General features: G+C 41.5%; 1 protein-coding gene, 1 non-coding gene and 2 pseudogenes across 3 annotated transcripts; 3 read left to right on the top strand and 1 right to left on the bottom strand.

Moving 5' to 3' along the window:
• Positions 1-969: 969 nt before the first annotated feature.
• On the top strand, positions 970-1,190 carry LOC145420759 (U2 spliceosomal RNA; annotated as a pseudogene).
• Positions 1,191-2,036: 846 nt separating this feature from the next.
• trnal-uaa (transfer RNA leucine (anticodon UAA)) lies at positions 2,037-2,119 on the top strand. The gene has a single exon. It is a non-coding gene; the product is annotated as a tRNA-Leu (tRNA).
• Positions 2,120-2,755: 636 nt separating this feature from the next.
• On the top strand, positions 2,756-2,871 carry LOC145420799 (U2 spliceosomal RNA; annotated as a pseudogene).
• A 14,935-nt stretch (positions 2,872-17,806) lies between these two features.
• On the bottom strand, positions 17,807-20,632 carry LOC145420585 (zinc finger MYM-type protein 5-like). 2 transcript variants are annotated; one of them, XM_080289941.1, is made up of 3 exons: positions 19,968-20,626; positions 19,038-19,187; positions 17,807-18,720 (listed from the first exon to the last, which is right to left on the bottom strand). In XM_080289941.1, exons 1-3 carry the CDS (start codon positions 20,050-20,052, stop codon positions 18,674-18,676), a joined length of 282 nt encoding a protein of 93 aa, XP_080146067.1. In that variant the 5' UTR covers positions 20,053-20,626; the 3' UTR covers positions 17,807-18,673. The 2 variants fall into 2 exon arrangements, with proteins under 2 accessions (XP_080146067.1, XP_080146066.1); XM_080289940.1 differs by having other exon boundaries at positions 17,807-19,187; positions 19,968-20,632.
• Between the last annotated feature and the right edge of the window lie 3,084 nt (positions 20,633-23,716).

Here is a 23,716-nt window from a genome sequence, read left to right as displayed (position 1 = left end):
AGATACAATGTTTTATGCAAATGTATGCAAGCTATTGAAACAGAACTATGTCCATAAATGTCAAATATTGTTATGGTTTTGGTTAGCGATTCCATACCGTTTTTTGATAGGGTGGGAAAATAAGGGACCAAAGGCGGAAACTAGACCAAAATATTTTCAGAGGATGCTGGGATGGGGAAAGAAACATGCTGAATGTAAAGAGGCGGATACCGTACTAAACCATAAACTTTTATATAAGAAAATGGTATGGAAAGCTAATTATAACCAGGTACCGGTGAGTCCAGAAGTGTGGAAATGTGCACAGGATAAGACCTTTAAAAATGTTTTGAAGGATTTTAATTGGATGCATTTACACAAAAGGTTACCCGTGAGGATCATCATGTATGCACATAACTTGGGAAAACAGAAAAAGTGTCCGAGGGACAACTGCGTAGAAGAGGAAACAATAGAACACGTACTTTGGGGATGCGAATACGCAAAAAAGGTATGGGAAAGGGTAAAGGGGAAGTATAAAGGTTTGGGCACGGTGACTTATGAAGAGATTACCCTTTTCAGGGCTAACAGCATAGAAAAAGAGAGATACAAAATACGTTGTATGTTGTTAACAATTGTAAAAATGAAATTGTGGAAGGCAAGACAGAGTTGTATAACGGGAGGATATAAAGAGGGGGAAATAGGTACGACTAAAGCTGTAGAGAGGGAATTTGAAAAGACATACTGGCATGAACTACAAAAATGGGGAATAGACACGATCAAGGATAGATGGAAAGATTTCCCTTCCTTCTTTACTGCGAAGGCACCTAAAAAGTGGTGGTAGGTAAAGAGTAAGGAAGGGAGAAAGGGAAAAGGAGCAATGAAAAGCAATAAGTTATATGAATATGTTACATGAAAATGATTGGTTTGCGATGAATGAATGTGGGAAAGAAATGAAATGTAAATATGTCTTTGTAATGGAAATGGAAAAAGTTTTTTTTTTTTTTTTTTTTTGAATTGTTGTGGAAAGAAAATAAAAGAAGTAAAAAAAAAAAAAAAAAAAATCTGTTCTTATCAGTTTAATATCTGATACGTCCCCTACCCGGGGACCATATATTAAATTGATTTTTGGAGCAGGGAGATGGAATAGGGGCTTGCTCCGTCCACTCCACGCATCGACCTGGTATTGCAGTATTTCTAGGAACGGTGCACCCCCTGAAGCTGTGAAAAACAAATGGCATTTGACTCAACAGTTTGTGCAAAGAAATTTCTTATACGCTAGATATATGCGTGCGTCTGCATATCTGGACATTGTCTTCGTGTAATCTTCCAAGGTTAGTCAGACTGAAATCTTGCGACTTAATATTTGTGAATGACTTACATTTAACTATTACCACAATTACTAAATCCTGCCACTTGGACTGACACGTGGCTGGACACACACTTTCTATGGGAAATCAAAAAAATATGTCGTTTTCAACTGCAGTTACACTATTCTGGCTCCAATCCTGCAGTTACCTCTGTTGTCCACTAGAGACCAATAGAAGTCTTTAAAAACCGGAGGCTGCCATCTACAAGGACTCATGTTGATTATAGGTTTAACTCTTCTCTTTCTCTACATACTGCAGCTTTCTGTCCTCTGTGGCTGTAAATTACATCGTTTGAAAAAAATAAACCACACAATTTTTTCTTGGCTTTTTAGCTAAAATCACCTGTATTGTCTGTTGTTTCCATTTGTGGATGGTTAATAGTGCAGAAGATTGTTTTTCTGTTTTCAGGATTACATGAAAACATTTTGGAACAGATCATTTTTGCATATAATAAATCTTAGGATAGTATTGGTTTTGATGATTTATAAAACAGCTGTGTGCCGTAGCCCTGGTAGTGTGGATCCTTAGTGTGTAAAGAGTAGATACCTCATGTAATATGTGTGAATGAAAATCCATGGACTTTATAAGAGTCCTCCATTTATGGCTATGATCCTAACAAACAAGATTAATACGTTTCTTTCTCCTACCAATCTTCCTGTTTCCTAAAGGAACACGCATGCACAATATATATGCACCAGGATGGCCGAGTGGTTAAGGCGTTGGACTTAAGCTCCAATGAGCGCATGCTCTCGTGGGTTCAAACCCCACTGCTGGTATAATTTGGAGCCTCATGACTGGTAAACTGAAATGTATCTATGGGAGCAACAATGATCAATAGGAGTTTTTAGGAATTTGCTGTGAGCAATATCCCCCCACCCAGTCACCCCCAAAAAAGCTGGGATGAAAGACATATGAGAGGTCTGTGCCAAGGTCGCCCCCTCTCAGTCTTACTGTACATGTTATATGTAGAACCGTTGGCTTGTGCAATTAGGGAAAGCCCAGACATAACAGGACTACAGTTACCGGGAGGAGAAACATTAAAAATGTAACAGTATGTAATTATCATATTATGAAAACAATTATAACGCCAAGAAAGTTATAAAAATGAATTGAAGACGCTCCGTCTCAACGACCGCTGATTGGACTGCAGGCGACCACCTGATTTTGAATCTCATTAACCGGCATGCGCTGACCGGCGTTTCAGAAACTAAAGTGTCGTCATATATGTGGCGCCGTTTAAAAACTGAAACATGCCGACCATAGTTATATTGTGATGTTTCGGAGGTAAAACGTCAGTAAAACATCGACCTGTCCTCTACCATTTGTTAGAAGGCGACTGTGTTCTTCATTGTAACCATGAGTTAGAGTTGCAGTAAGCAGAATGAGTCGTTTCTGTCGTGCGATATGTGGGTATCGCTTCTCGGCCTTTTGGCTAAGATCAAGTGTAGTATCTGTTCTTATCAGTTACAAGGCGAGAAGCAATGTAGGATGGCGGCGACGTCGGCCAATTTTTCGGAGAGGAATACATGGTCGTATGGAACGAGGAATACCTTGAGATTCGAACTAATGGATAAAGAAAAGGAAGAGAAGTGGTACAGAAGAAAATGAAGAACTAAAAAAATATATGGTAACCCCGTTATACAGGAACGATTATAGGATTTTAACGGTGCACATGTATAATCCCTGGGTTACAGAAGAGACCATTAAGTACTTCCTGGGGCGGTACGTTACAGTGCTCCCAGGGGTACGAAAAATAAAGGACGGGCTAGGCCTATGGACTGGAAAAAGACAGTTTCGGGTAAAACTTAAAATGGATATGACAACGGAAGATGGATACTGCCACCCGCCTGCAGTGTTTTCCATCGGAGCAGACAGAGGTTTTTTGGTGTATGCAGGACAGCCACAAGCATGCAGAAAATGCGGCAGTACGGGACATAATGCAGACAATTGTGAGCAGGTGAGGTGTAGGAGCTGCGGGAAAAATGGCCATATCACAAGAGACTGCAAAGAGCCTAGAAGGTGTCACTTATGTGGCTCAGATACACATATGGCAAGAGATTGCACTAGGCCCAGATCATATTCGGAAGCAGCTAAAGCAGGGACCGAGGTAGAGCGGTATGAAGAAACGGATATAGGAACAAATATTGGGGAAAGCGCACAAGAGGCGCCACCAGCAGAAAGGAATCAGACTAATGAGGAAGAAGGGGGGGGGAGAGAGGATGGGGCCGAACAAGGAAAAGAAGAAGGCGATAAGATGGGGGAGAAAAATGGGGAGAAGCAGTGCGAAGAAGGACAAATATGGGAAGTGGCAGCTAAGCCACGAAGAAAGTCGGCCAAAAGGCGTAGGAAAGTGAGCTCGGGAGTTTCTCCAGGAGAGACTAATTTGAAAGAAGGTAAAGGAGAGCGGATGGAAGAGGGAGGGGAGATGGGAGCGTATGTGTTGAGAGGGACGCAGACTGAATGTATGCACACACCAATGAGTGATTTAACGAGTGATGGAGACGTTGAAGAAGAAGAAGTAGAAAGTGAAGAAAAATCGGAAGATTCATTTATAAAAAATTTGCTGGCGCAAGTCAACATGGACTAATAAGGGAGGGGAAAATGGACGACAGAGGTTTTTCCTTTTTTTTCTTTTTCGGCTCTAATTCTGTAAAGTTTTCCTTTTTTTTCAGGGGATATGAAGATCAAAAAGACAACTAGGAGATGGTATCTGTTTTTTCTTTTGTTTCTTTGTTATAAAATTATTAAGTGCCCTCTGCTTAGGTGTATAGATACCCCTTTTTTTACTACAAAATGGTGAGGTTCCGAATAATTACGTTAAATGTAAGGGGGTTAAAAAATGCCAGAAAAAGACAAATGGTATATGAATTTCTGTTGTTTTATAATTTTGATGTATGTTTATTACAGGAGGTACATTTGAAGGACGAGAAGGATGTTGTTATTTTTTCGGAGCAGTGGAGGGGGGGTGAATCGGCATGGAGTATAGGAGGAGTATATGGGACAGGGGTGGGAGTGTTGTGTGGAAATAAAAGTATAAAAATAAAAGAAAGTTATACGGTGATACAGGGAAGAGTGATGGTGGTAGATGTAGAAAAAAACGGGGTCCAAAGCCGGATAATAAATGTGTATGCACATGTGGATCCAAAACAAAGAAGAGAACTCTTATTGTCGATGGACACTTGTTTTATTACAAGGAAAAATATTATAGTGGGAGGGGATTTTAATGTATCTTTAGAAAAAGAAAAATTTTCTCTTCCATTAAAGACATTTATAAGACAATACGGGTTAACGGATGTTATGGGCAGACTTCTGGGGAAAAAAGTAGGGTATACATGGAGGAATACAAGGGGGGTACAGAGTAGGTTGGACTATATTTTGATAGATAAAAAGTGTAAAATTAAAGGGGGAAAAACGATTCCGGTTCTACTCACGGATCACCAGGCGGTAGAGGTGGATTTGGAGATAGAAGGGATGGAATACGGGAAGGGATATTGGAAATTAAATAAAGAGGTATTAAAGGAAAAAGATTATAGGGATAAATTTTTAGAGATCTTCCCTTTATGGGTGAAAGTAAAAGAACTTTATGGAAAAAAAGGGGATTGGTGGGAGGATATAAAATGCAAGATAAAAAAATTTACGATAGAATATTGTACAGATAGATCTAAACGTAGAAAAGAAGAATTTAATATGTTACAAAAAGAGATAGAACATATTTATGTTATACAAAAGGAGGGGAAGGAAAAAAATGTAGATTTGAAAATCGAAGACTTAAAGGTGAGGCAAGAAGAGTTATTAGAGAGGAAGGCAAGAGCAGAAACATATAAATTAAAACAGAAAGAGTATGAGGAAGATGAAAGGTGTTCCGCATATTTTTTTAAAAAGATGAAAAGTAGGGATAAAAGGGGGGTTATAGAGAAACTGGAAAAGGATGGGAAGGAGATTATAGGGAGGGAAAGCATGATGGGGGTAGTAAAAGAATATTATGAGGATTTATTTAGAAAAGAAAAAGTAGGGACAGAAAAAAGAGATGTTCTTTTGGGGTCATTAAAGAGGAGATTAGTAGAGGAAGATAGGGAGTTTCTGGAAAGGGAAATAACGATGGAAGAGGCATATAAGGTGGTAAAGGGAATGAAGGTAAATAGGGTACCAGGAATAGATGGATTAACGAAAGAATTTTATGAGGTATTTTGGGGTGTGATAGGGTTACATTTGTTGGAGGTCTTTAAAGAAATATTAGAGGGGGAAGAGATGGCGGAGAGTATGAGGACGGGTGTGATTTCGTTATTATTTAAGAAAGGGAATCCTCATTTACTTGATAATTATAGACCGCTCACTATGTTATGTGTAGATTATAAGATTATAAGTAAGATAATTGCAAATAGATTGGTAGGGGTAATGTCGGATATAGTGGGAAGTGATCAAACGTGTGGGGTGAAGGGGAGACAAATTTCATGGAATATACAATTACATAGAGACATACTTGCATATGTGAAGGATAGAAAAATGGCGGCAATCTGTGTAAGTTTAGACCAACAAAAGGCATTTGATAGGCTAGATTATGAAATTTTGTGGGAGGTAATGACTAAGATGGGCTTGGGAAAACAATTTATAAGGTGGGTGAGGATCCTTTATAAAGAGATATATTCAAAAATCAAATTGAACGGGTTCCTCACGGAAAAAGTTCATCAAGCGAGGGGGTTGAGACAAGGGTGCCCGTTATCGGTGGTACTCTATGTATTATATGTTGAACCATTGGCTTGTGCGATTCGGGAGAATAAAAGAGTGAGGGGGATAATGATGCCGGGGGGGGGAATGTTTGAAAATATCTCAATATGCGGATGATACTATACTATATTTAGCGGACGACGACAGTTTAAGAGAAGTTGTGGAAATATTAAAAATATATGAAGAAGTTACAGGATCAAAAATAAATAAGGAAAAGACAAAATATAAGTACTTGGGGACGTGGGAAGGTAGAAGGGAAAATATTTGTGATTATACTTTGTGTGAAGGTCCTATGGACATTCTAGGAATTTCTTTTGGGAATAAGGAGGGCGATGCTATTTGGAACTGGAAGGGGAAGATGGCGGAGGTGGAAAGGAAATTACGACTATGGAAAATGAGGAAGCTTACAATTACTGGGAAGGTGTTAGTGATAAAGAGTGAGGTGGTGCCGAAATTATTGTATCTAGGCTACGTGTTCCCGATGCCACAAGCATTTAGAGCACAAATAATGAGGGGAATATTTAACTTTATATGGGGAGGTTACGAGTACGTAAAGAGAGTACAAATGTATCAGGAGGTTGCCGATGGGGGAAAAGGGGTACCGAACATACCGTTAAAGTTAGATACGATTTTTTATGCAAATGTGTGTACGCTGTTAAAGAAGCCATATATTCATAAATGTCAGATATTGTTATGGTTCTGGTTAGCTATTCCATACCGGTTTTTAATTGGGTGGGAAAATCAGGGGCCGAAGGCAGAGACAAGACCAGAATACTTTCAGAGGATGGTTAAGTGGGGAAAGAGACATATAGAGTGTAGGGAGGTGGATACAATACAAAATCATAAACTTCTGTATAAAAAACTGGTGAGGAATGCTAACTACAACCAGGGGATAGTGAGTTCGGAAGTTTGGGAATACGCACAGGATAAGAGTTATAAGAATGTTTTGAAAGATTTTAATTGGATGCACCTACATAGGAAATTACCTGTAAGGACTACGATGTATGCACATAATTTGGGGAAGTTAAAAGAATGTCCGAGGGATAATTGCACAGAGGAAGAAACGATTGAACACGTCCTATGGGGGTGCAAATATGCAAAAAAGGTATGGGCTGGAATGAAGAGGAGGTATAAGGGACTAGAGGCTCTGACATATGAGGAAATAACTTATCTTAGGCCTAAGGATAAAAAGAAGGAGGAAAATAAAATACGTTGTATGTTGTTATCAATTATAAAACTTAAGATATGGAGGGCAAGACAGGGGTATATAAGGGGGGGGTATGAATGGAAAGAGATGGGAACAATAAAGGATATAGAGAGGGAATTTGAGGGGATATATCGGCATGAATTACAAAGATGGGGAATAGACACGATTAAGGATAGGTGGAAGGATTATTATGAATGATGTAAAAGATGCTTTTGTGAAATATGAAAAGTATTCAATGGAATGTTGAGCAAATGGAAATGTAAGATGGTGTTGTAAGTAAAAATAAAAAAGAAAAAAAAAATCTGTTCTTATCTTTTCGCACTTGATTCTTGGTCTTAGGCTAGGACTGCGACCCTCTCCTTTGGGTGTCTGGGCGGTGAAACCTTGGTTATTTATTGCAGCGCAAAGGTACGTGGTTTTTTATAGAAATTATTTGTTTGTATTGAAAACGTTTCCTTATTAATCTTCTTTTGTGTGTTTGTAGCAGGTGTTTTTTCTAAACCTTTGGTGCCTCCGCAATGGCTGGGTATGCCAGTATGCGGAGGCACCACTGTGTGCGCTTCAGTTTAATTGAGAATGTTGGAGAAGTGCCAAAGATGTCCAGGCTGGATTTCTCCAGGAAATTGATTCAACAGGTGTTGGGATTTTCACCAAATGACTTGAATTGCATTTTGACCCTCCCTTTTAACAGGGGTTTTGATGTAAGTTTCAGCTCAAGCGAATTGTTGGAAGAGTTTTGGAGAAGATTCGAAAATTTGAGACCACAATTTGAAATTTTCAATGTGGAGAAACTGACAGACAATACTATGAAAACAGTAATAGTTAAAATGTTTAATGAAACGGTGAATGCCCAAGACATTTGTGTGTGGTTGGGGAGATATTGTACGGTGAAGGGTCAGCCGAGGAAGGTGAGAGATGTGGATGGAATATGGAATTGTGTATGGAAAGTACCAATACAGCAATGGGAAGATCCCCAAGGGTTCCGGGGTTTAAAACATCTCCCGTCCATGATAGTTTTGGGAGCTAATAGAGGCTATATCCATTACCAGGGCCAACCAAAGCTCTGCCGGAGGTGTGGGGAGCATGGGCATTTGATAGAGGCATGCGAGGAAATCATCTGTGGGAAATGTAAAGAGAAAGGGCATACGTATGCTGATTGTAAAAATGACCGTAAGTGTAACTTGTGTGGAGGGGAAGGTCACCTCTTTAGGGACTGTCCGCGGTCCTTTGCAAATAAACTTAAAAAAGGAAACCAGATTAATGAGGGAAACCTGATTGCAATGGTAAACGAGGATGTCTTGATTGATGCAGCTGGGACAGATATTTTAAATCAGTTCCCAGCACCTGAAGACGGAGGGGAGGAACAGGAGGAGGAGGGAAAAGGGGAGGAGCATGGAAGACCTGCCCAACCAGAACCCTCAGAGGAGGGGGAGAGAGGGCAGGAGGAGAGTGGAGTTCAGAAAGGAGTAAGTGGTGAAAGTGAAAATGCTCAAGGGCAGCCCCCTCCTGCCCCCCCTGTCCCCCCTGGCCTTCCTGATTCACAGGTGGCAAAGAGGACTGCAGCAGAACTGTCTTCTGGGACAATTGTTTCAGGAAAGAGAGGGAGGCATGAAACACCTTCAGGGAGTTCCTCAGGGGAGGACTCCAGGGTCTTCCCCTCTGACTCACCAAATGAGGTTTCCTTCCTTAACATAGTTCTGCAGTCAACGCCAAAGGAGCGGATGGTAAATGCAGCTCTGCGACAAAGGCCGTCACCTAGAGTACGAAAAGGGAATAGAGTGGCGGTCCCCCCTTCGGAACCCGGAGAGGTGAAGGAAGAGTTACACTCACAAGAAATAAATTGATGGTATGCCCCCCCAAAGTTTGGGTTGAGTTTTTGAAGAGAACAATCTTTCCTTAGTTTCATAATGACTAGCTTGTGTTCTGTATTAATCTTCATGGCTCTGACCTTCTCATCCATAAATGTCAGGAGTGTTAGGTCTAAAGTAAGAGCCCAAAGTGTTCTATCCTTCTTGAATAGTGTAACATCAGATGTTATTTTAATACAGGAATGTGCTATACCTTTCCTAAAAGCATATGGTCAGTGGCAGGATATGTGGCCACAAATGTCCATCTGGAGTGGATCAAATGAAAATAAAAATGATGGAGTAGCCATATTGGTGAAAAACCCTCTGGTGTCGGTGAAGGGAAGTACTGTAGTAAGTGATGGAAGAGCACTTGTTGTTAACCTTATTTATATGGAAAAGGAATTTAAGCTCTTGAACATTTATGGCCCAAATGACAAACACGAAAGATATGATCTTTTAGAGGCTTTGCAACCCCACTTGTTGGGAAAAGCGCCTTTAGTGTTTGGAGGGGATTTTAACTGTATTTTAAACAGGAAAGATAGAAAAAGAGCCACACAAGATGTGAAGATTGATAAGACGTCACTTTTACTACAAGGTTTAGTCAGAGACTTTAAATTGATAGATTGTTTTCCAACGGTTCATCCAATGGAGGAGGGTTTTACTTGGTATAGTGGAAACGGTGACAGGGCCTCTAGAATTGATTATATCTTTGTTAGAGACTTTTCACCAGTAGAGGCCACTTTGATGCCAGTCTTTTTTTCTGACCATCTGATGTTAACTGTTAAAATTTCCCTTGAACTAGATATAACAATGGGGAGGGGAGTGTGGAGGTTAAACTGCTCCCTACTGGAGGATCAGGATCTGCTCAGACAGTATAAGGAGAGGTATACTGAATGGCAGACTCTCCAGGATTTCTATGCAACACGTGTCTCATGGTGGGAAATGGTGAAGTGTAGGACTCGGTCCTTTTTTAAACAAGCAGGAAAGAGAAAGAAGGCCGCAAAAGACAGGTGTATGAGAGGACTACAGAAAAGGTTACAGAGGTACCATCTCTTAAATAGGTGGGGTTTACACTTCTACGAAGAAATTAGAGAGGTTAAAAAAGAAATGCAGAAAATAGCAAATGATAAAAGTATGGGAGTCATACTAAGGAGTAGAGAGAGAGCGAGAGAGGAGGGAGAAAAATGTACGAGATACTTTTTCAAAAAAATTATGAACAAACCTGGCTCTGTCTCTCAGCTAAGAAACAGAGCTGGAGAAAAAGTAGTGAGTACTGAAGGTATTGTAGGGTAATTTCCAATAAACCAAGTTCAAAAAAGGGGAGTCTATGGCTGACGCGTGTTCCTGGTTTCCAAAAGAAATGCTTCCAGTTGCATTATGGTTTGAAGACTGTTTTATTTATTACAAACTGAGGATGTAACAATGAACTCCTTCCAAAAAAAAGGGCATGAAAATTCCAAAAAATAGCAGTTATCCAATACTAGCTGTGTACACGGTCAGAAAACCGTGAGACTCCTAACCTCTCTGTCCATGCTCCTCCCCTTCCCTCTCACACAGGGTTTCATGCTACTACTGCACTTATGTAATGAATCTATGAATAATAAAACAAACATGAACTCAATCGTAAATAAAATATAAAGCAGACGTCTGGCGCTTACATTACCGGCCCCTAATTGTTCTAATAATGTATTACCTTAGAACAATTACCACATTTTTTAACTTTACAAACTTAATATGAACCACGTTTAGACATATCCAATGTTTAAACACATGACAAAATATTATTTATAGACAAATGAATTGTCCAATACTTTGCCAATCAGCTTTGCAAAGTATATTAAGGCTGGTTTCTGTCCATTTCCAAAAGAACAGGTGAAAAAGAATAAGAAAGAAAAGAAGGAAAGAGAGAAAGAAGGAAAGAGCCAGAGGTTGCTAGCACATGGCTCATCGTAGGGGCTTAGTCTTTACCACTAGCCCATTCAGATTCCACAAGCAGACAAATCTTGGTGATGGGTCTGTCCAAAACATTAGTCTTTGTCTTTATCCGTACTCGGCGAACGAGACCCTTCTTGTCTGGAACTGTTTTGATGATCTTTCCCATAATCCATGAATTTCGTGGTGCACAGTCGTCCACAAGAAGAACAACATCTCCTTCTGCAAAGTTTCTTGATGCTGTGGCCCACCGCTGACGTTCCTGAAGTTGAGGTAGGTATTCTTTAGTCCATCTCTTCCAAAATAGATTGGACATATATTGCACCTGTTTCCATCTACGTCGTGAGTAGAGGTCATTCTGGTCAAACAATCCTGGAGGCAATGAAGATTTTGTTTTCAACAACAAAAGATGATTAGGTGTCAGAGCCTCCAAATCATTTGGGTCGCTTGATGCCCTGGTGATTGGTCGGCTGTTGATGATCGACTCTGCCTCGCATAAGACTGTATGAAGGCATTCTTCTTCCAGAACTTGTTCTCTCACAGTAGAATTCAGCACTTTTCGTATTGATCTTATCAACCTCTCCCATGCTCCGCCATGATGTGAAGCAGTGGGAGGGTTAAATGTCCACTTAATTCCATGCTGTTGAAATAGATGCTGAAACGGTGAAGTGTTCCAGTCAGCGATTGCTTCCTTCAGCTCACGATTGGCAGCAACAAAATTTGTCCCATTATCTGAGCGAATCGCCTTCACTTGTCCTCTCCGTGCTATGAAGCGCCGGATTGCATTTATGCATGAATCTGTGTCTAATGATGAGGCCAGCTCTATGTGTACTGCACGAACCGCTAAACAAGTGAATATAACACCGTATCTTTTTAAGATGGTTCTTCCACGTCTTACTTCGAATGGGCCAAAGTAGTCTACACCAACCCGGGTGAAGGGTGGATCATCCGGCAACACTCGCTCTTGTGGAAGATCAGCCATCAGTTGTTTCCCAACTCTCCCATGCAGGCGACGACATGTCACACACTTTGCGATGATCTTTCTAATGGCTGTGTTGGCACTTGGGATCCAAAACTTCTGTCGCAATTCAGAGAGCATGTGATTGCGCCCTCCATGCCCAGTTTCTTCATGTATCTGTTGGAGGACTAAGTCAGAAATGTGAAAGTCTCTAGACAGGATAATAGGCTGCTTAGCGATTTCCGGCATAGCTGCCCAGCTCAATCTTCCACCAACTCTCAACAGATCTTCCTGTAGTACAGGGTTCAGTTTGTATAAATGGCTGTTGCGCTTCACACTTTGTCCCTTGTGAAGAGCTGAAACCTCTTCCGAGAATTTCTCCTTTTGGCAAAATCTGATTATATCGAGCTCTGCTTGATTCAGGTCTTCCACTGAAATTTGTGTAGGCTTAAAGCTTGTCCTGAAACTGTCAATCTGACTTTGCCTCAGCTGTCAATCATTGTCAAAGCTATTCTCCACGCTGGTTACGCATAGCTCTTTACGTTTTTGACAGAGACTCCAAAGTAAGGCTTTAAGTTTCAGGAACCACGCCACCGCTCTTTTCAACTTTGTCCATGATGAGAAGTAATTTATCAGTCTCTTGAATGGAGCAACATTTTCTTCCACCTCTATTTTGTTTACTGTGGCCTTCTTGATCTCAGGATCACCAGAAGTGATTTCCGGACAATTCAATGGAGTGTTAGGCCAAAACTCTACTGGACTGCGAAGAAAATCTGGCCCAGACACCCACGTTCTGTTCTTCATAAATTCATCTACTCTTTGCCCTCTTGAGGCGCAGTCAGCAGGATTCTTGTCTGTGCTGATGTGTTTCCACTGTTCCACATCAGAGCCTTTCAGAATAGCTGCAACTCTGTTTGCCACAAACGTACGAAAACGCGTGGTCTCATTCCGGAGATACTGGAGCACCACCGTACTGTCTGTCCAAAAAACTGATTCTGCAAGGTTCAGTTGTAGCTCTCTTCTCAGGACACTATCCATCCTAATGGCTACTGTAGCAGCAGTCAATTCCAGACGGGGTATGGTAGGAGGCCTGAGAGGCGCCACTCTGGACTTGCCCATCATAAATGCACATTGTGTCTCATTGCTCGTGTTACGCATGAGTAGGTAGCTGACTGAGCCATATGCATCCTCACTTGCATCTGCAAAGTGATGTAGTTGTGCAAATACATCATTTCCAAAATCTTTGGGCTTGAAACATCTTGCAACTGAGAAGTGTTCCAAAGCAGGAAGGCTGGTTAACCAGTCAGTCCACCGCCTCTTTATGTGCTCAGGTAAGTCGTCATCCCACCCGATCTTCAATCTGCACAATTCCTGCAGGATAATCTTTGCTGGCAAGACTGCTGGCGCCAAAATGCCTAATGGGTCATACACTGATCCAATGACAGAAAGAAGTCCTCTTCTTGTGAATGGGCGATCTTTGATGTTGATCTTAAATCTGAATGTGTCTGACTCAACACACCAATTGAGACCAAGGGCCCTCTCAAGTGGAAGTTTGCCATGATCCAGGTCCAGGCTTTTCATTTCTGCTGCCAGTTCAGACTTTGGGATGGAGTCAAGCACCTTCCTTCGGTTGCTCACCCATTTGTTGAGACGGAAGCCTCCGTTGGCACAGATTTTCATTAGATCTTGACACATTGATATAGCTGCCTCCTCCGTAGCGACAGACTTGAGACAGTCATCAACGTAAAAGTTCTGCAATACTGTTTGAACAACTTCAGCTCTGAACTGCCTACTCTGGTCTTCAGCACACTTCCTCAAAGCGAAATTGGCACAACTGGGTGAGGATGTGGCCCCAAACAAATGCACAGTCATCTTGTGCTCAGTCAAAGCTTGATTGCAGTCGCCACCTGTCCACCAGAGGAACCTAAGTAAGTCAGAGTCACCGTCAGGCACCTTCACCTGGTGAAACATTGCTTCAACGTCTGCCATAATTGCAACAGGTTCCTGTCTAAATCGTATGACAACACCAATGAGACTGCTGGTCAAATCTGGACCCTGAAGAAGTTGATCATTCAGGGATGTGCCCTGATAGGATGCTGCACAGTCGAACACAACTCTTAATTTCTGCTTCACAGGGTGGTACACGGCGTGATGGGGTATATACCACACTTTTCCTTCTTTGTGCGCCAGTTCATCATTTGACAGTTGTACTGCATAGCCCTTTTTAAGAAGGTCTTCCATGAAGTCTGTGTACTCTTGTCGGAAGCAGTCATTCCTGAGAAATTTAAGCCTCAAGTTACGTGCTCGTTGTTCAGCGACTGAGCGATTATTTGGCATGTTGACCAATCTGTTCTTCAGAGGTAGACATATTGTATAGTGGCCATCCATCAGTTTTGCAGATTCCATGGCCATGTCCATAAACTGATGGTCCTCTCTTGACATTTCCACTTCATCATGTTTTCTTCCCTCTGGAAAATCCACCATGAACTGTTGAAGCCACAGGTTCTCTAAACGGCTCACTGATATGCGGTTTGCATTAGCCTTGGCTGGGTTTCTCTTGTCTGCATGACAGCCAGTTTCTCTCAAAGGTCCATTCACAGTCCAACCTAGCTTGGTTCTTACAGCATACGGTCCATTACCTACACTGCTTACAACCTCCCATGGCTCCATTGCTTTAGGTACATTTGCTCCTATAAGCAATCCAATGTCAGTCTCAATTCGAGGCAGTTTTACTTCTTTAAGGTAAGGCCACTTTTCGAGATCTTTCTGTAGGGGTATGTTTTCTTTTCCTACAGGTATTGTCCTTTGTGTGAAGACATCTGGCAGATCAATAAAGTCGTCACCAGATAAACTACTGACCTCCAAGCCTGACACTACATGAGTACAGACAGGTTTCTCTTCATTCATAGTTTTCAGTAGTATGTCAGTTTTCCTTCCAGTGATCTTCAATTTGTCCATTAATGTCTCTGTACAGAATGTGGCAGAGCTTCCTGGGTCCAAGAAGGCGTAAGTCTGCACTACTACACTTCCCTTTTTGGCCTTGACCTGTACAGGAACTATTGCAAGTGTGCAGTCATCTTCCCCGGCCCCAGTTGGCCCACAATCCTCAGACTCTGCACAGACAAAGGCACTTAAGATTGTTTGACTTTCACTGTTCTTAGTTTTCTTCTCTGTGTCAGCGTCTGTGTCCCTTTTCTTGATATGCAACAATGTATGATGAGCAAGAGAACATACCTCACAGCTCACCTTTCTCTTACAAAGTTTGCTCATGTGACCTTGCTTCAAACAGCTAAAACACAGTCCTTTGCCTTTCAAGAATTCCAACTTTTCGTTGTGTGGCTTGCCCTTAAACTTACCACACAGGTCTATGATGTGCCCACCGTTACAGAACAGACATGCCTGTGGAGTGGGTTTCACATAATTTGTGTTTTCCATTGTCTTTGTGTCTTTCTCCTGAATGTCCAATGGTATGGCACTGGTGGTGAATGACTTCTTCATTACAACCCTTTTCTGATCCTTGTTACTGTTTTGTTTAATGGTGAATGGTTTAGCAGTGGTGCTATCCTTTATGTCACCAAAAACAGGGTGAAGTGCAATTTTGGCTTGTTTATTAATAAACTCCACCAAATCATTGAACTTGACTCGTCTGTCGCCTCGCTCTTGCATACCACACACAACAGATCTCCACCTTTCACGTAACTTGTATGGAAGTTTTGCTACAATGGCTTTCAGGCTTGCGACGTTATCAAGTTCCTCCATGTAACTCACTTCAGCCATGGTGTTACAGCAAGCTGTCAGAAAGAGTGAAAACGCATTTAAAGCTTCTGCATCTTCTGGCTTGATAGGTGCCCAGTTTGAGACCTTGTTCATGTAGGCTACAGCAACTTTGTAGTCATTTCCGAAATGCTCTTTGAGGAGCTGTTTAGCCTTGTGATAGCCTACATCTGGCTTCATATGAAGGCAGCTCTTTATTAGCTCTTTCGGCTGTCCATTAGTGAACTGCTCTAAGAAGTAGAGGCGATCCTTAGGACTTTCAGTGCGAGACTCTACTCCGTGCTCAAAGGCGCTTACAAATGTATTGTAATCTAAAGGATCACCACTGAAGGTAGGGATGTCTAAAGGTGGCAATGTCATCATTTTTTGTTGTTTCACCATCAGCTCTGTTATATTATTCTGACGTGTCATAACAGTACAGAGTGTTTCAACTGCTTGCTCATCTGCTGCAAAATCCACTCTAGACTGCTGCGTACCAATAGGGTGATTTTGTAAAGGCATGAATTCCCCATATCCATTTTCTGTGTTGGTGACTGGAGTTTGACTTACAGGTAATGGTATGAATCCAGAATCAATAGTCGTTGGGTATGCAGGACTCACATGTGACGAGCGCTCATTTTCAAAATTCTCTAATACCTTTATTTTAGCATCAGAGGCGGCAATAGCAGTTTGCAGATCTAGCTGCTCTCTTTTTGCTTTCAACTCAGTTTCCTGTCGTTCAAGCTCTTGTTTTTGTTTGAGAGCAGTTGCTTGTGCAAGCAATGTGGCTCTCTCCATTTCAGCTTTGAGGCGTACTGAGGAAGCAGTGGACACTTGGCTCCCAACGGCTGACCTGCGCCTCCTGCTTTTACTGCTTAATGCAGCGGACATCACAGAAACACTGTCGGAAGGCTGGATGTCTGCATCACACTGTCTAGCTTGTTCTGTGCGCTCCTCAGCTGCTTTAACCCACGTTTCCACATGTTGCATAAATCCACAAATACGACTAGCATTAGGTTCATACCAAGAACTTTGGTCCTTTTCAAATTCTTCCTCATGCATTAATACTCTCAAACTATCATTCATCTTACACAGTTCTCCAAATGAATCTTGGTAGTCTAAACGCAATTTCTGCTTAACAGCATTCACGTTAGCATCATCTTCCATTAGCCGTTCGAGCTGATTAGCTTGGCTAGTTAGGTGGCCTAGCTTAGCCTTTCTAGACTGGGTCAACCTGTGCAGCTTTTCCTCGACAGCCTTTTCTGTCATTTTTGGTTCTCTTTTTCCACACACTAGTTCTTCATCACTCTCATGCATTATGACAAATTTCCACAGTAGCAAAGCTTGTTTTCACTCATAGCTGGACTGGCCATCGGGCGTACCGGGCATTTGCCCGGTGGGCCGCTGGCGATTTTTTGTTTTTATGGGCCGATGGATTTTTTATTTTATTTTTAGGAAGGGTATATATAATGAAAGGTGTTGGATTGGCCAATTGGTCATGATCGACTCTGGGCTGGACCAATTACAGCCAAGGAGGCCGAATGCACCCGCCCCCTTGTTTAGCAATCACGTGATTTTCGCGCATTGCATGCCGGGAACTCGTGGCAAAACAATCCAAGTACCGCATCAAATGCAAGCATTTGCAGCACCGCAAAACGTTCATTCTCCGGTTCCAATACCTTCTTGTTTTTCTTTGCCGCACAAAAAAGGAATGTACAAAACGAAGGAGAACAATGCCGGTCCGTACAAAGACAGACTCGACGAAAAGACAAAGAAAAGATACGAGGAAAAATCAAACCAGTGAAAGGGTCAGACCATTACGAGCACACAGAGGGACAAAATACGTTAGCGTGCTGCCCAACTTTCACTACGCTCATATTTATAATTACACGTTCTTGGAGTGAGTGCATACACTCATGAAGTTTAGTAACTTCAGGTCACTGCAACAAGCCCAGGAACAGTTTACTGACGGATGGGCAGGGCCGTTGCTAGCCATTTGGGTGCCCTAAGCACAAATGCTTTATGGTGCCCCCCCCCCCCCCCCCCCCCCCGCCACTGAAAAAAAAAACAAAAAACATTAATACTTTTGAATTTCTCAGTGGAATTTGTTTAATTAAATAACAACAAACATGACAGTTAAACAAATAAATAAGGTTAAAGGAGGTTAAAAATACTGTTACAAATAAATACTGAAACAAAAATTGAAGATTGGAAGAAGAACAAAGAGCCTGGCAATAATGTGTAATTTTTTTTATAAAAAAATAATATATATAATATAATAGTATTATTATTAATATATTTACAAATAGTTTCACAATAGAATTTAAATAAGAAACTTAAATAAGAAAAATAAGAATTTGAACACAAAAGCCACATTCCTTAAGTAACTATGTTAAACATTTTTACAATTCGTTGTCAGAGTATGCCCTAGACTCTAGGGCATACTCTGACAACCAGAAAATGCAGGCGTGGTGTGCCTCTCTAGGGCCTAGAGAGGCACACGCCTGCATTTTCTGGTTGCAAAATCAGCTATAAGGTCATCATATGATAGCTTCTGAGCCACGTCACCATTGATGCTGATAACAGCCAGACCACTTAAACGTTCCTGCCCCATTGATGAACGCAGGTACGTTTTAATGAGTTTGAGCTTTGAAAAGCTTCGCTCAGCAGAGGCAACTGTGACAGGCAGGGTCAGTGCAATACGCAGAGCAATCCACAGATTGGGATATACCTCTTGAAGCTGATTGTCATGTAAAAATGACAGCATTTCCAAAGCAGACGTCTGTGGTGGCAGCTGAGGAAGGTTGATGATTTCCTGCATCATCTCAGGTCCATCAATGTCAGCTACTCCCTTATCTGTCAGTGTCTTCTATACTTCAGTGCAGTGCGGATGTTGATGTTCGACCAGTCACTGAAGCCCTCTGTACTCAGCTTTATATCCTTCACACTGAAAAGCTTACATGCAAAGCAGAACACAGCATTGTTCTGCGGTGAGTACACTAACCAGCTCCGGTGAACCTTTTCTCCATTGGGAAGAATTTTGAACTTAAGGCTAGTGTGAAATGCTCTTCCATCAGGCCCCTTTGGAAAATTAAAATCAGAGCTGACATTAAAAGGACCTCTCCGCACAATTTCAACACGATCAGCATCTACAATGTGAGCTGGCCAAAGAGCAGGATCGGTTGAAGGGGGCACACATGTCTCCACAGTGTCACTTTCTGATAGTCTCTCAGTGACAGGACTCTCAGTGGTACTTGTGTATGGAACTGTACCTGAACTGGTGGTTGATGGTTCTTGTTCTTCTTGGCTAGGGATTGTTGCAGGGTCTACAATGGCTGGTGGTTGATGTCCAGGGATGGCACTACTACTGGATGGTTCATCCTGTCCTTGAGATCCTCCTTGAACATATTTAAGCATTGACCCTGCATACAAGAGAAAATATTCAGGGATTTTACAGAAATACAATTTTGAATCTACAGTAGGCCTACGAAAGATTGCATTATAAGACTAATAAATTAAGTAAGTCACTGGTACATTTAAAAATTACTAACTATATTTTACATGTATAGATTTTCATAATGGCAAATGGCAATATAAACATGCTGTACATAATTTGATATAAATGCGCAAGTAGGAAATCTATATTACTGGAAGATATAGGTTTCATATTACAGTTTCACCAACAGATGTCGCCCTTGATCTATGAACCTAAAGAAAGACGAGAACTATTTATGTGTTCAGACGTCAATGGCATAAATAAGATATGCGTCTTTATAGATATCCTGAAATGCAGCAACATACAAAGTAATCTTGTCTAATCTGATAATAATACTTGACTGCATCACTGACCTATCCCAAAGTTAAGGTTAATCAGTAGCATGCATGACGTTAGCCAGCTAGCAACCTGAGGAGGGAAATGCTAGTCTCACGAATCACGATAACGTTAGCAATCGTGAGTCACGATTGCTAACGTTATCTGAAAACCGTCAATTGAGTGACCATGATGAGTTGCTTTTAGTAGTCCATTCTATATTCATATCCACAACGTAAACAAACTACCCAACATCAATCATTTGCAACATTTGTTAACACAGTATGAACACTGCTAACAGGAGCTATCACAGAGTTGACGGACATGAGCGTGCAAGCAAGGGCTACAATAATGAACTTTTTTTATTATTATTATTTAAACATTGCCTTACCGGCAAGCGACGCCTGAGTTTCATCACGCTTCCTCTTCTTCTTTCTTTTCTCCGCTCCCGACTCCTGTTGCCGTTTCGAGGCCATGTTCAAACAGGTGTTTACCAATTATAGAACAGACCACTGGGAGTGGGGGGGCACCAGGAGGAGACTGGAGACAGGGCACAAAGCAGATTCACCCCTTTTCTCGGGAAAATTGTTTTATGTTGCTTTTGTATTGTTTAACCATATTAATGCATATGATATTTATAGTATTAATATGGTTTACTTTTTTTTTTTACGACCCTGATTTTTTTGGTGCCCTACCGGCCATTTGGTGCCCTACGCAGTGTGCGTTATGTGCGTTTGCGGAGCTACGGCACTGCGGATGGGTACAGGACCTTGAAATGCACCGTGTAGAACGAAAGACCATCGTACGAACAAAGGTAAGTTTACCAGTCTCACAAATCGTCTTCATAGATACACATTCGTTAACTGTTTATTAATATAACCTTTGAGCTCAACGGTAATTAATTAGTAGTGGAAATAATTTCTGGTAGGCATTACAGAAATGTAGCAGTGACAATAATATTGTATGTTGTAATCGCACTGGACAATTAGTGATACAAAACAACTGTTTTATCCTGTTAATAAACGTATATGTTTTTGTCAATGTACCATAATAACAGAAGCGAAACGCAATATTGTGTCAGGACAATTTACTATTTATGCACAATAAATAAAGGAGCATAGCGCGACAATTTCTGTTCAGCGCCAGACTTGTAACCTATATCACCAATTATGTTAAGAAAAATGACGTATTAACGACTAAAAACTCTGACCTTTGTGGGAATGCTTGGAGCAGACTAACATGTGAACTGGAGTGTTCTGGGACGTTATATTTGGTATATCCAGACCATCGTCGGCTCTTACTTCGGAAACATGGCTTAAAACATTTCTCTTCAAGGACGTAATCCGATTAAAAAAAAAACGATCGGCTTCCCGTGGCTGTCATGCGACCGGCTGTTGCAGTTAATAATACAACAGCTTCTTGCCATTTTTTGTGTTTCTTTTTATCGCTGTGTAACTGAGTTCAATTGAAAGCCTGCGTGCGCTAGTACGTCTTGCCACAAGTTCCCAGAATCCTTTGCGGTTTTACCCCTGAATGACGTCACATTTTCAATCTTTATCCTGGTGGGCCGGTCTCTAGTCAAAATGCCCGGGCCGATTTTTTGTCCCAGTCCAGCCTTGTTTTCACTGCTTACCGTGATTCTTCCTCCAAGTAGGCTATTGCCTTCAATCCACAGTGCACGGCGTTGCTAAACATGATCCTTTTCCGTATTCCTTTTCCCAAAAAAGGAGCAAGAAGGTTTTCTGACTAAATGTAGGGTAATTTCCAATAAACCAAGTTCAAAAAAGGGGAGTCTATGGCTGACGCGTGTTCCTGGTTTCCAAAAGAAATGCTTCCAGTTGCATTATGGTTTGAAGACTGTTTTATTTATTACAAACTGAGGATGTAACAATGAACTCCTTCCAAAAAAAAGGGCATGAAAATTCCAAAAAATAGCAGTTATCCAATACTAGCTGTGTACACGGTCAGAAAACCGTGAGACTCCTAACCTCTCTGTCCATGCTCCTCCCCTTCCCTCTCACACAGGGTTTCATGCTACTACTGCACTTATGTAATGAATCTATGAATAATAAAACAAACATGAACTCAATCGTAAATAAAATATAAAGCAGACGTCTGGCGCTTACAGGTATAATAAAAGTGATTGAAGAATATTATGAAAACCTGTATGGGGAGAAAAATGTGGAGGAAAGAGTCATTGAGCAAACCCTGGAATATATTGATAAGATTGTTGAGTCTAGTGATATGTTAAGTCAACCTTTTACTACAGCCGAGTTAGGTCAGTGTCTTAAGGGTTTTAAAACTGGAAAATCCCCTGGTTTAGATGGCCTGCCGATTGAGTTTTATCTGACATTTTGGGATATTTTAGCTACTGATTTACTTTCAATTTTTACAGATTTTAGTGAATTAGATAAGCTGCCTGAAAGTTTTAGAATGGGTTTAGTCACACTCGTTCATAAAGGGAAGGATAAAACTCTCTTGGAAAATTGGAGACCGATTACGCTTTTAAACTGTGACTGTAAATTATTCAGCAAGCTTCTAGCAGAAAGGACAAGACCGGTTTTGGACCAGATAATCCACCAAGACCAAGCATGTACTGTAAAGGGCAGGAAGATCACGGATAGTCTGGTGTTGATTAGAGACACGATTTGTTTTGCTCGAAAGAGAAACAAGCGACTGATTGTTTTGAATTTAGACTTTGAAAAAGCCTTCGATAGAATATCTCACCGGTACCTTTTTAAAGTTTTGCAGAAGATGGGTTTCCCAGAAAGGCTTATATCCTGGGTAAAGTTGTTGTACACAGATATAAAGAGCAGATTTGTCATGAATGGGACCCTGACGAATGCAGTCCAGGTGAACTGTGGTTTACGACAGGGATGTCCCCTGTCCGCTCTTTTATATGTTATTTGTATTGAACCCCTGGCACAAATTTTGAGGAAAGATAAGAGTATAAACGGGATGAACATACCTGGGAGTGGGGGGCAGGTGGCAAAGTGTGTACTGTACATGGATGATATTAGCATCCTGTGTACAGACATATCCTCGATGAGAAGGACTTTTGAAGTTACGGACTGGTTCGGAAGGGCTTCGGCCTCTAGACTCAACAGGGGCAAGACTCAGGTACAATTCTACGGGCCATGGGAGACTATAGAATTGACTGGACTTGGAATAAATGTGACACAAACCGACCAAAAAATTTTAGGGGTTAGATTTGATAAGGATGGTGGAGGAAAGGCAAATTGGCCGGGAATGATAGGAAAAGTGAATCAACGATTAGGCCTATGGAGACTGAGAAAGCTGACTCTTGGAGGGAAGGTTTTAGTAATTAAGGCAGTGATTTTACCCTTGCTTCTTTTAGTCAGCGCAGTCTTTTTGCCACCAAAGGACGTATTGTTAAAACTAGAACGAGCCATCTTTTACTTTCTATGGGACTCCAAATGGGAGAGACTTAAAAGAGGGATAATGAAGAAATTAAAGGAAGATGGTGGCAAAGGAGTCCCAGATCTGTATTTATTCATGGGAAGCCTCTATACAAGTAGCCATATGAGACAGGCTACGAGTCCTAATAGTAATCCTCTGACACAGGCATGGGTTAGATTTTGGTTAGGTAGCTACCTAAGACAAAAGAAAATCCTGCCAGTAGATCTTAGAGTCCCCGTCTCCTTTGATGTTCCTGAAGCCTATGTAGAGCTGAAATCCTTTTTAACCTCCTTTAAATTGGAAGATCAGAGTTTGGACATTTTAACAAAACATCATTCTCTCATTTCAGTTGTGCAGGAGAGGGGAGAGGTGGTCCCAGTCAGAGGCCTCCCTATTGGAGAGGCCATAGAAGTGTGGCGTCTGACAAACCATCCCGTCCTTTCTAACAGGCTCCAGGATGTGTCCTGGATGGTGGCTCATGAGATTCTCCCAGTCAGGGCTGTCATGCACTCCAGAGGAATGTCGACAACAGAAATGTGTCCCCGACCGGGTTGTGGCGCGCCTGAGACGGTGAGGCACCTACTCTGGGAGTGCAGTGCTGCTATAGACCTGTGGGACATGGCCGGCTCCTTAAATTTCCCGTACTTACCAGCAAGGGAGGTCCTGACAGCAAACCTAATCCTCTATGGGGTGAGCCAAGGAGTGAAAACGCAAAGAAAA

Source organism: Astatotilapia calliptera, chromosome 15, assembly GCF_964374335.1.
Source record: "Astatotilapia calliptera chromosome 15, fAstCal68.1, whole genome shotgun sequence".
Taxonomy (NCBI): domain Eukaryota; kingdom Metazoa; phylum Chordata; class Actinopteri; order Cichliformes; family Cichlidae; genus Astatotilapia; species Astatotilapia calliptera.
This window is presented reverse-complemented; position numbering and strand designations above follow the sequence as displayed.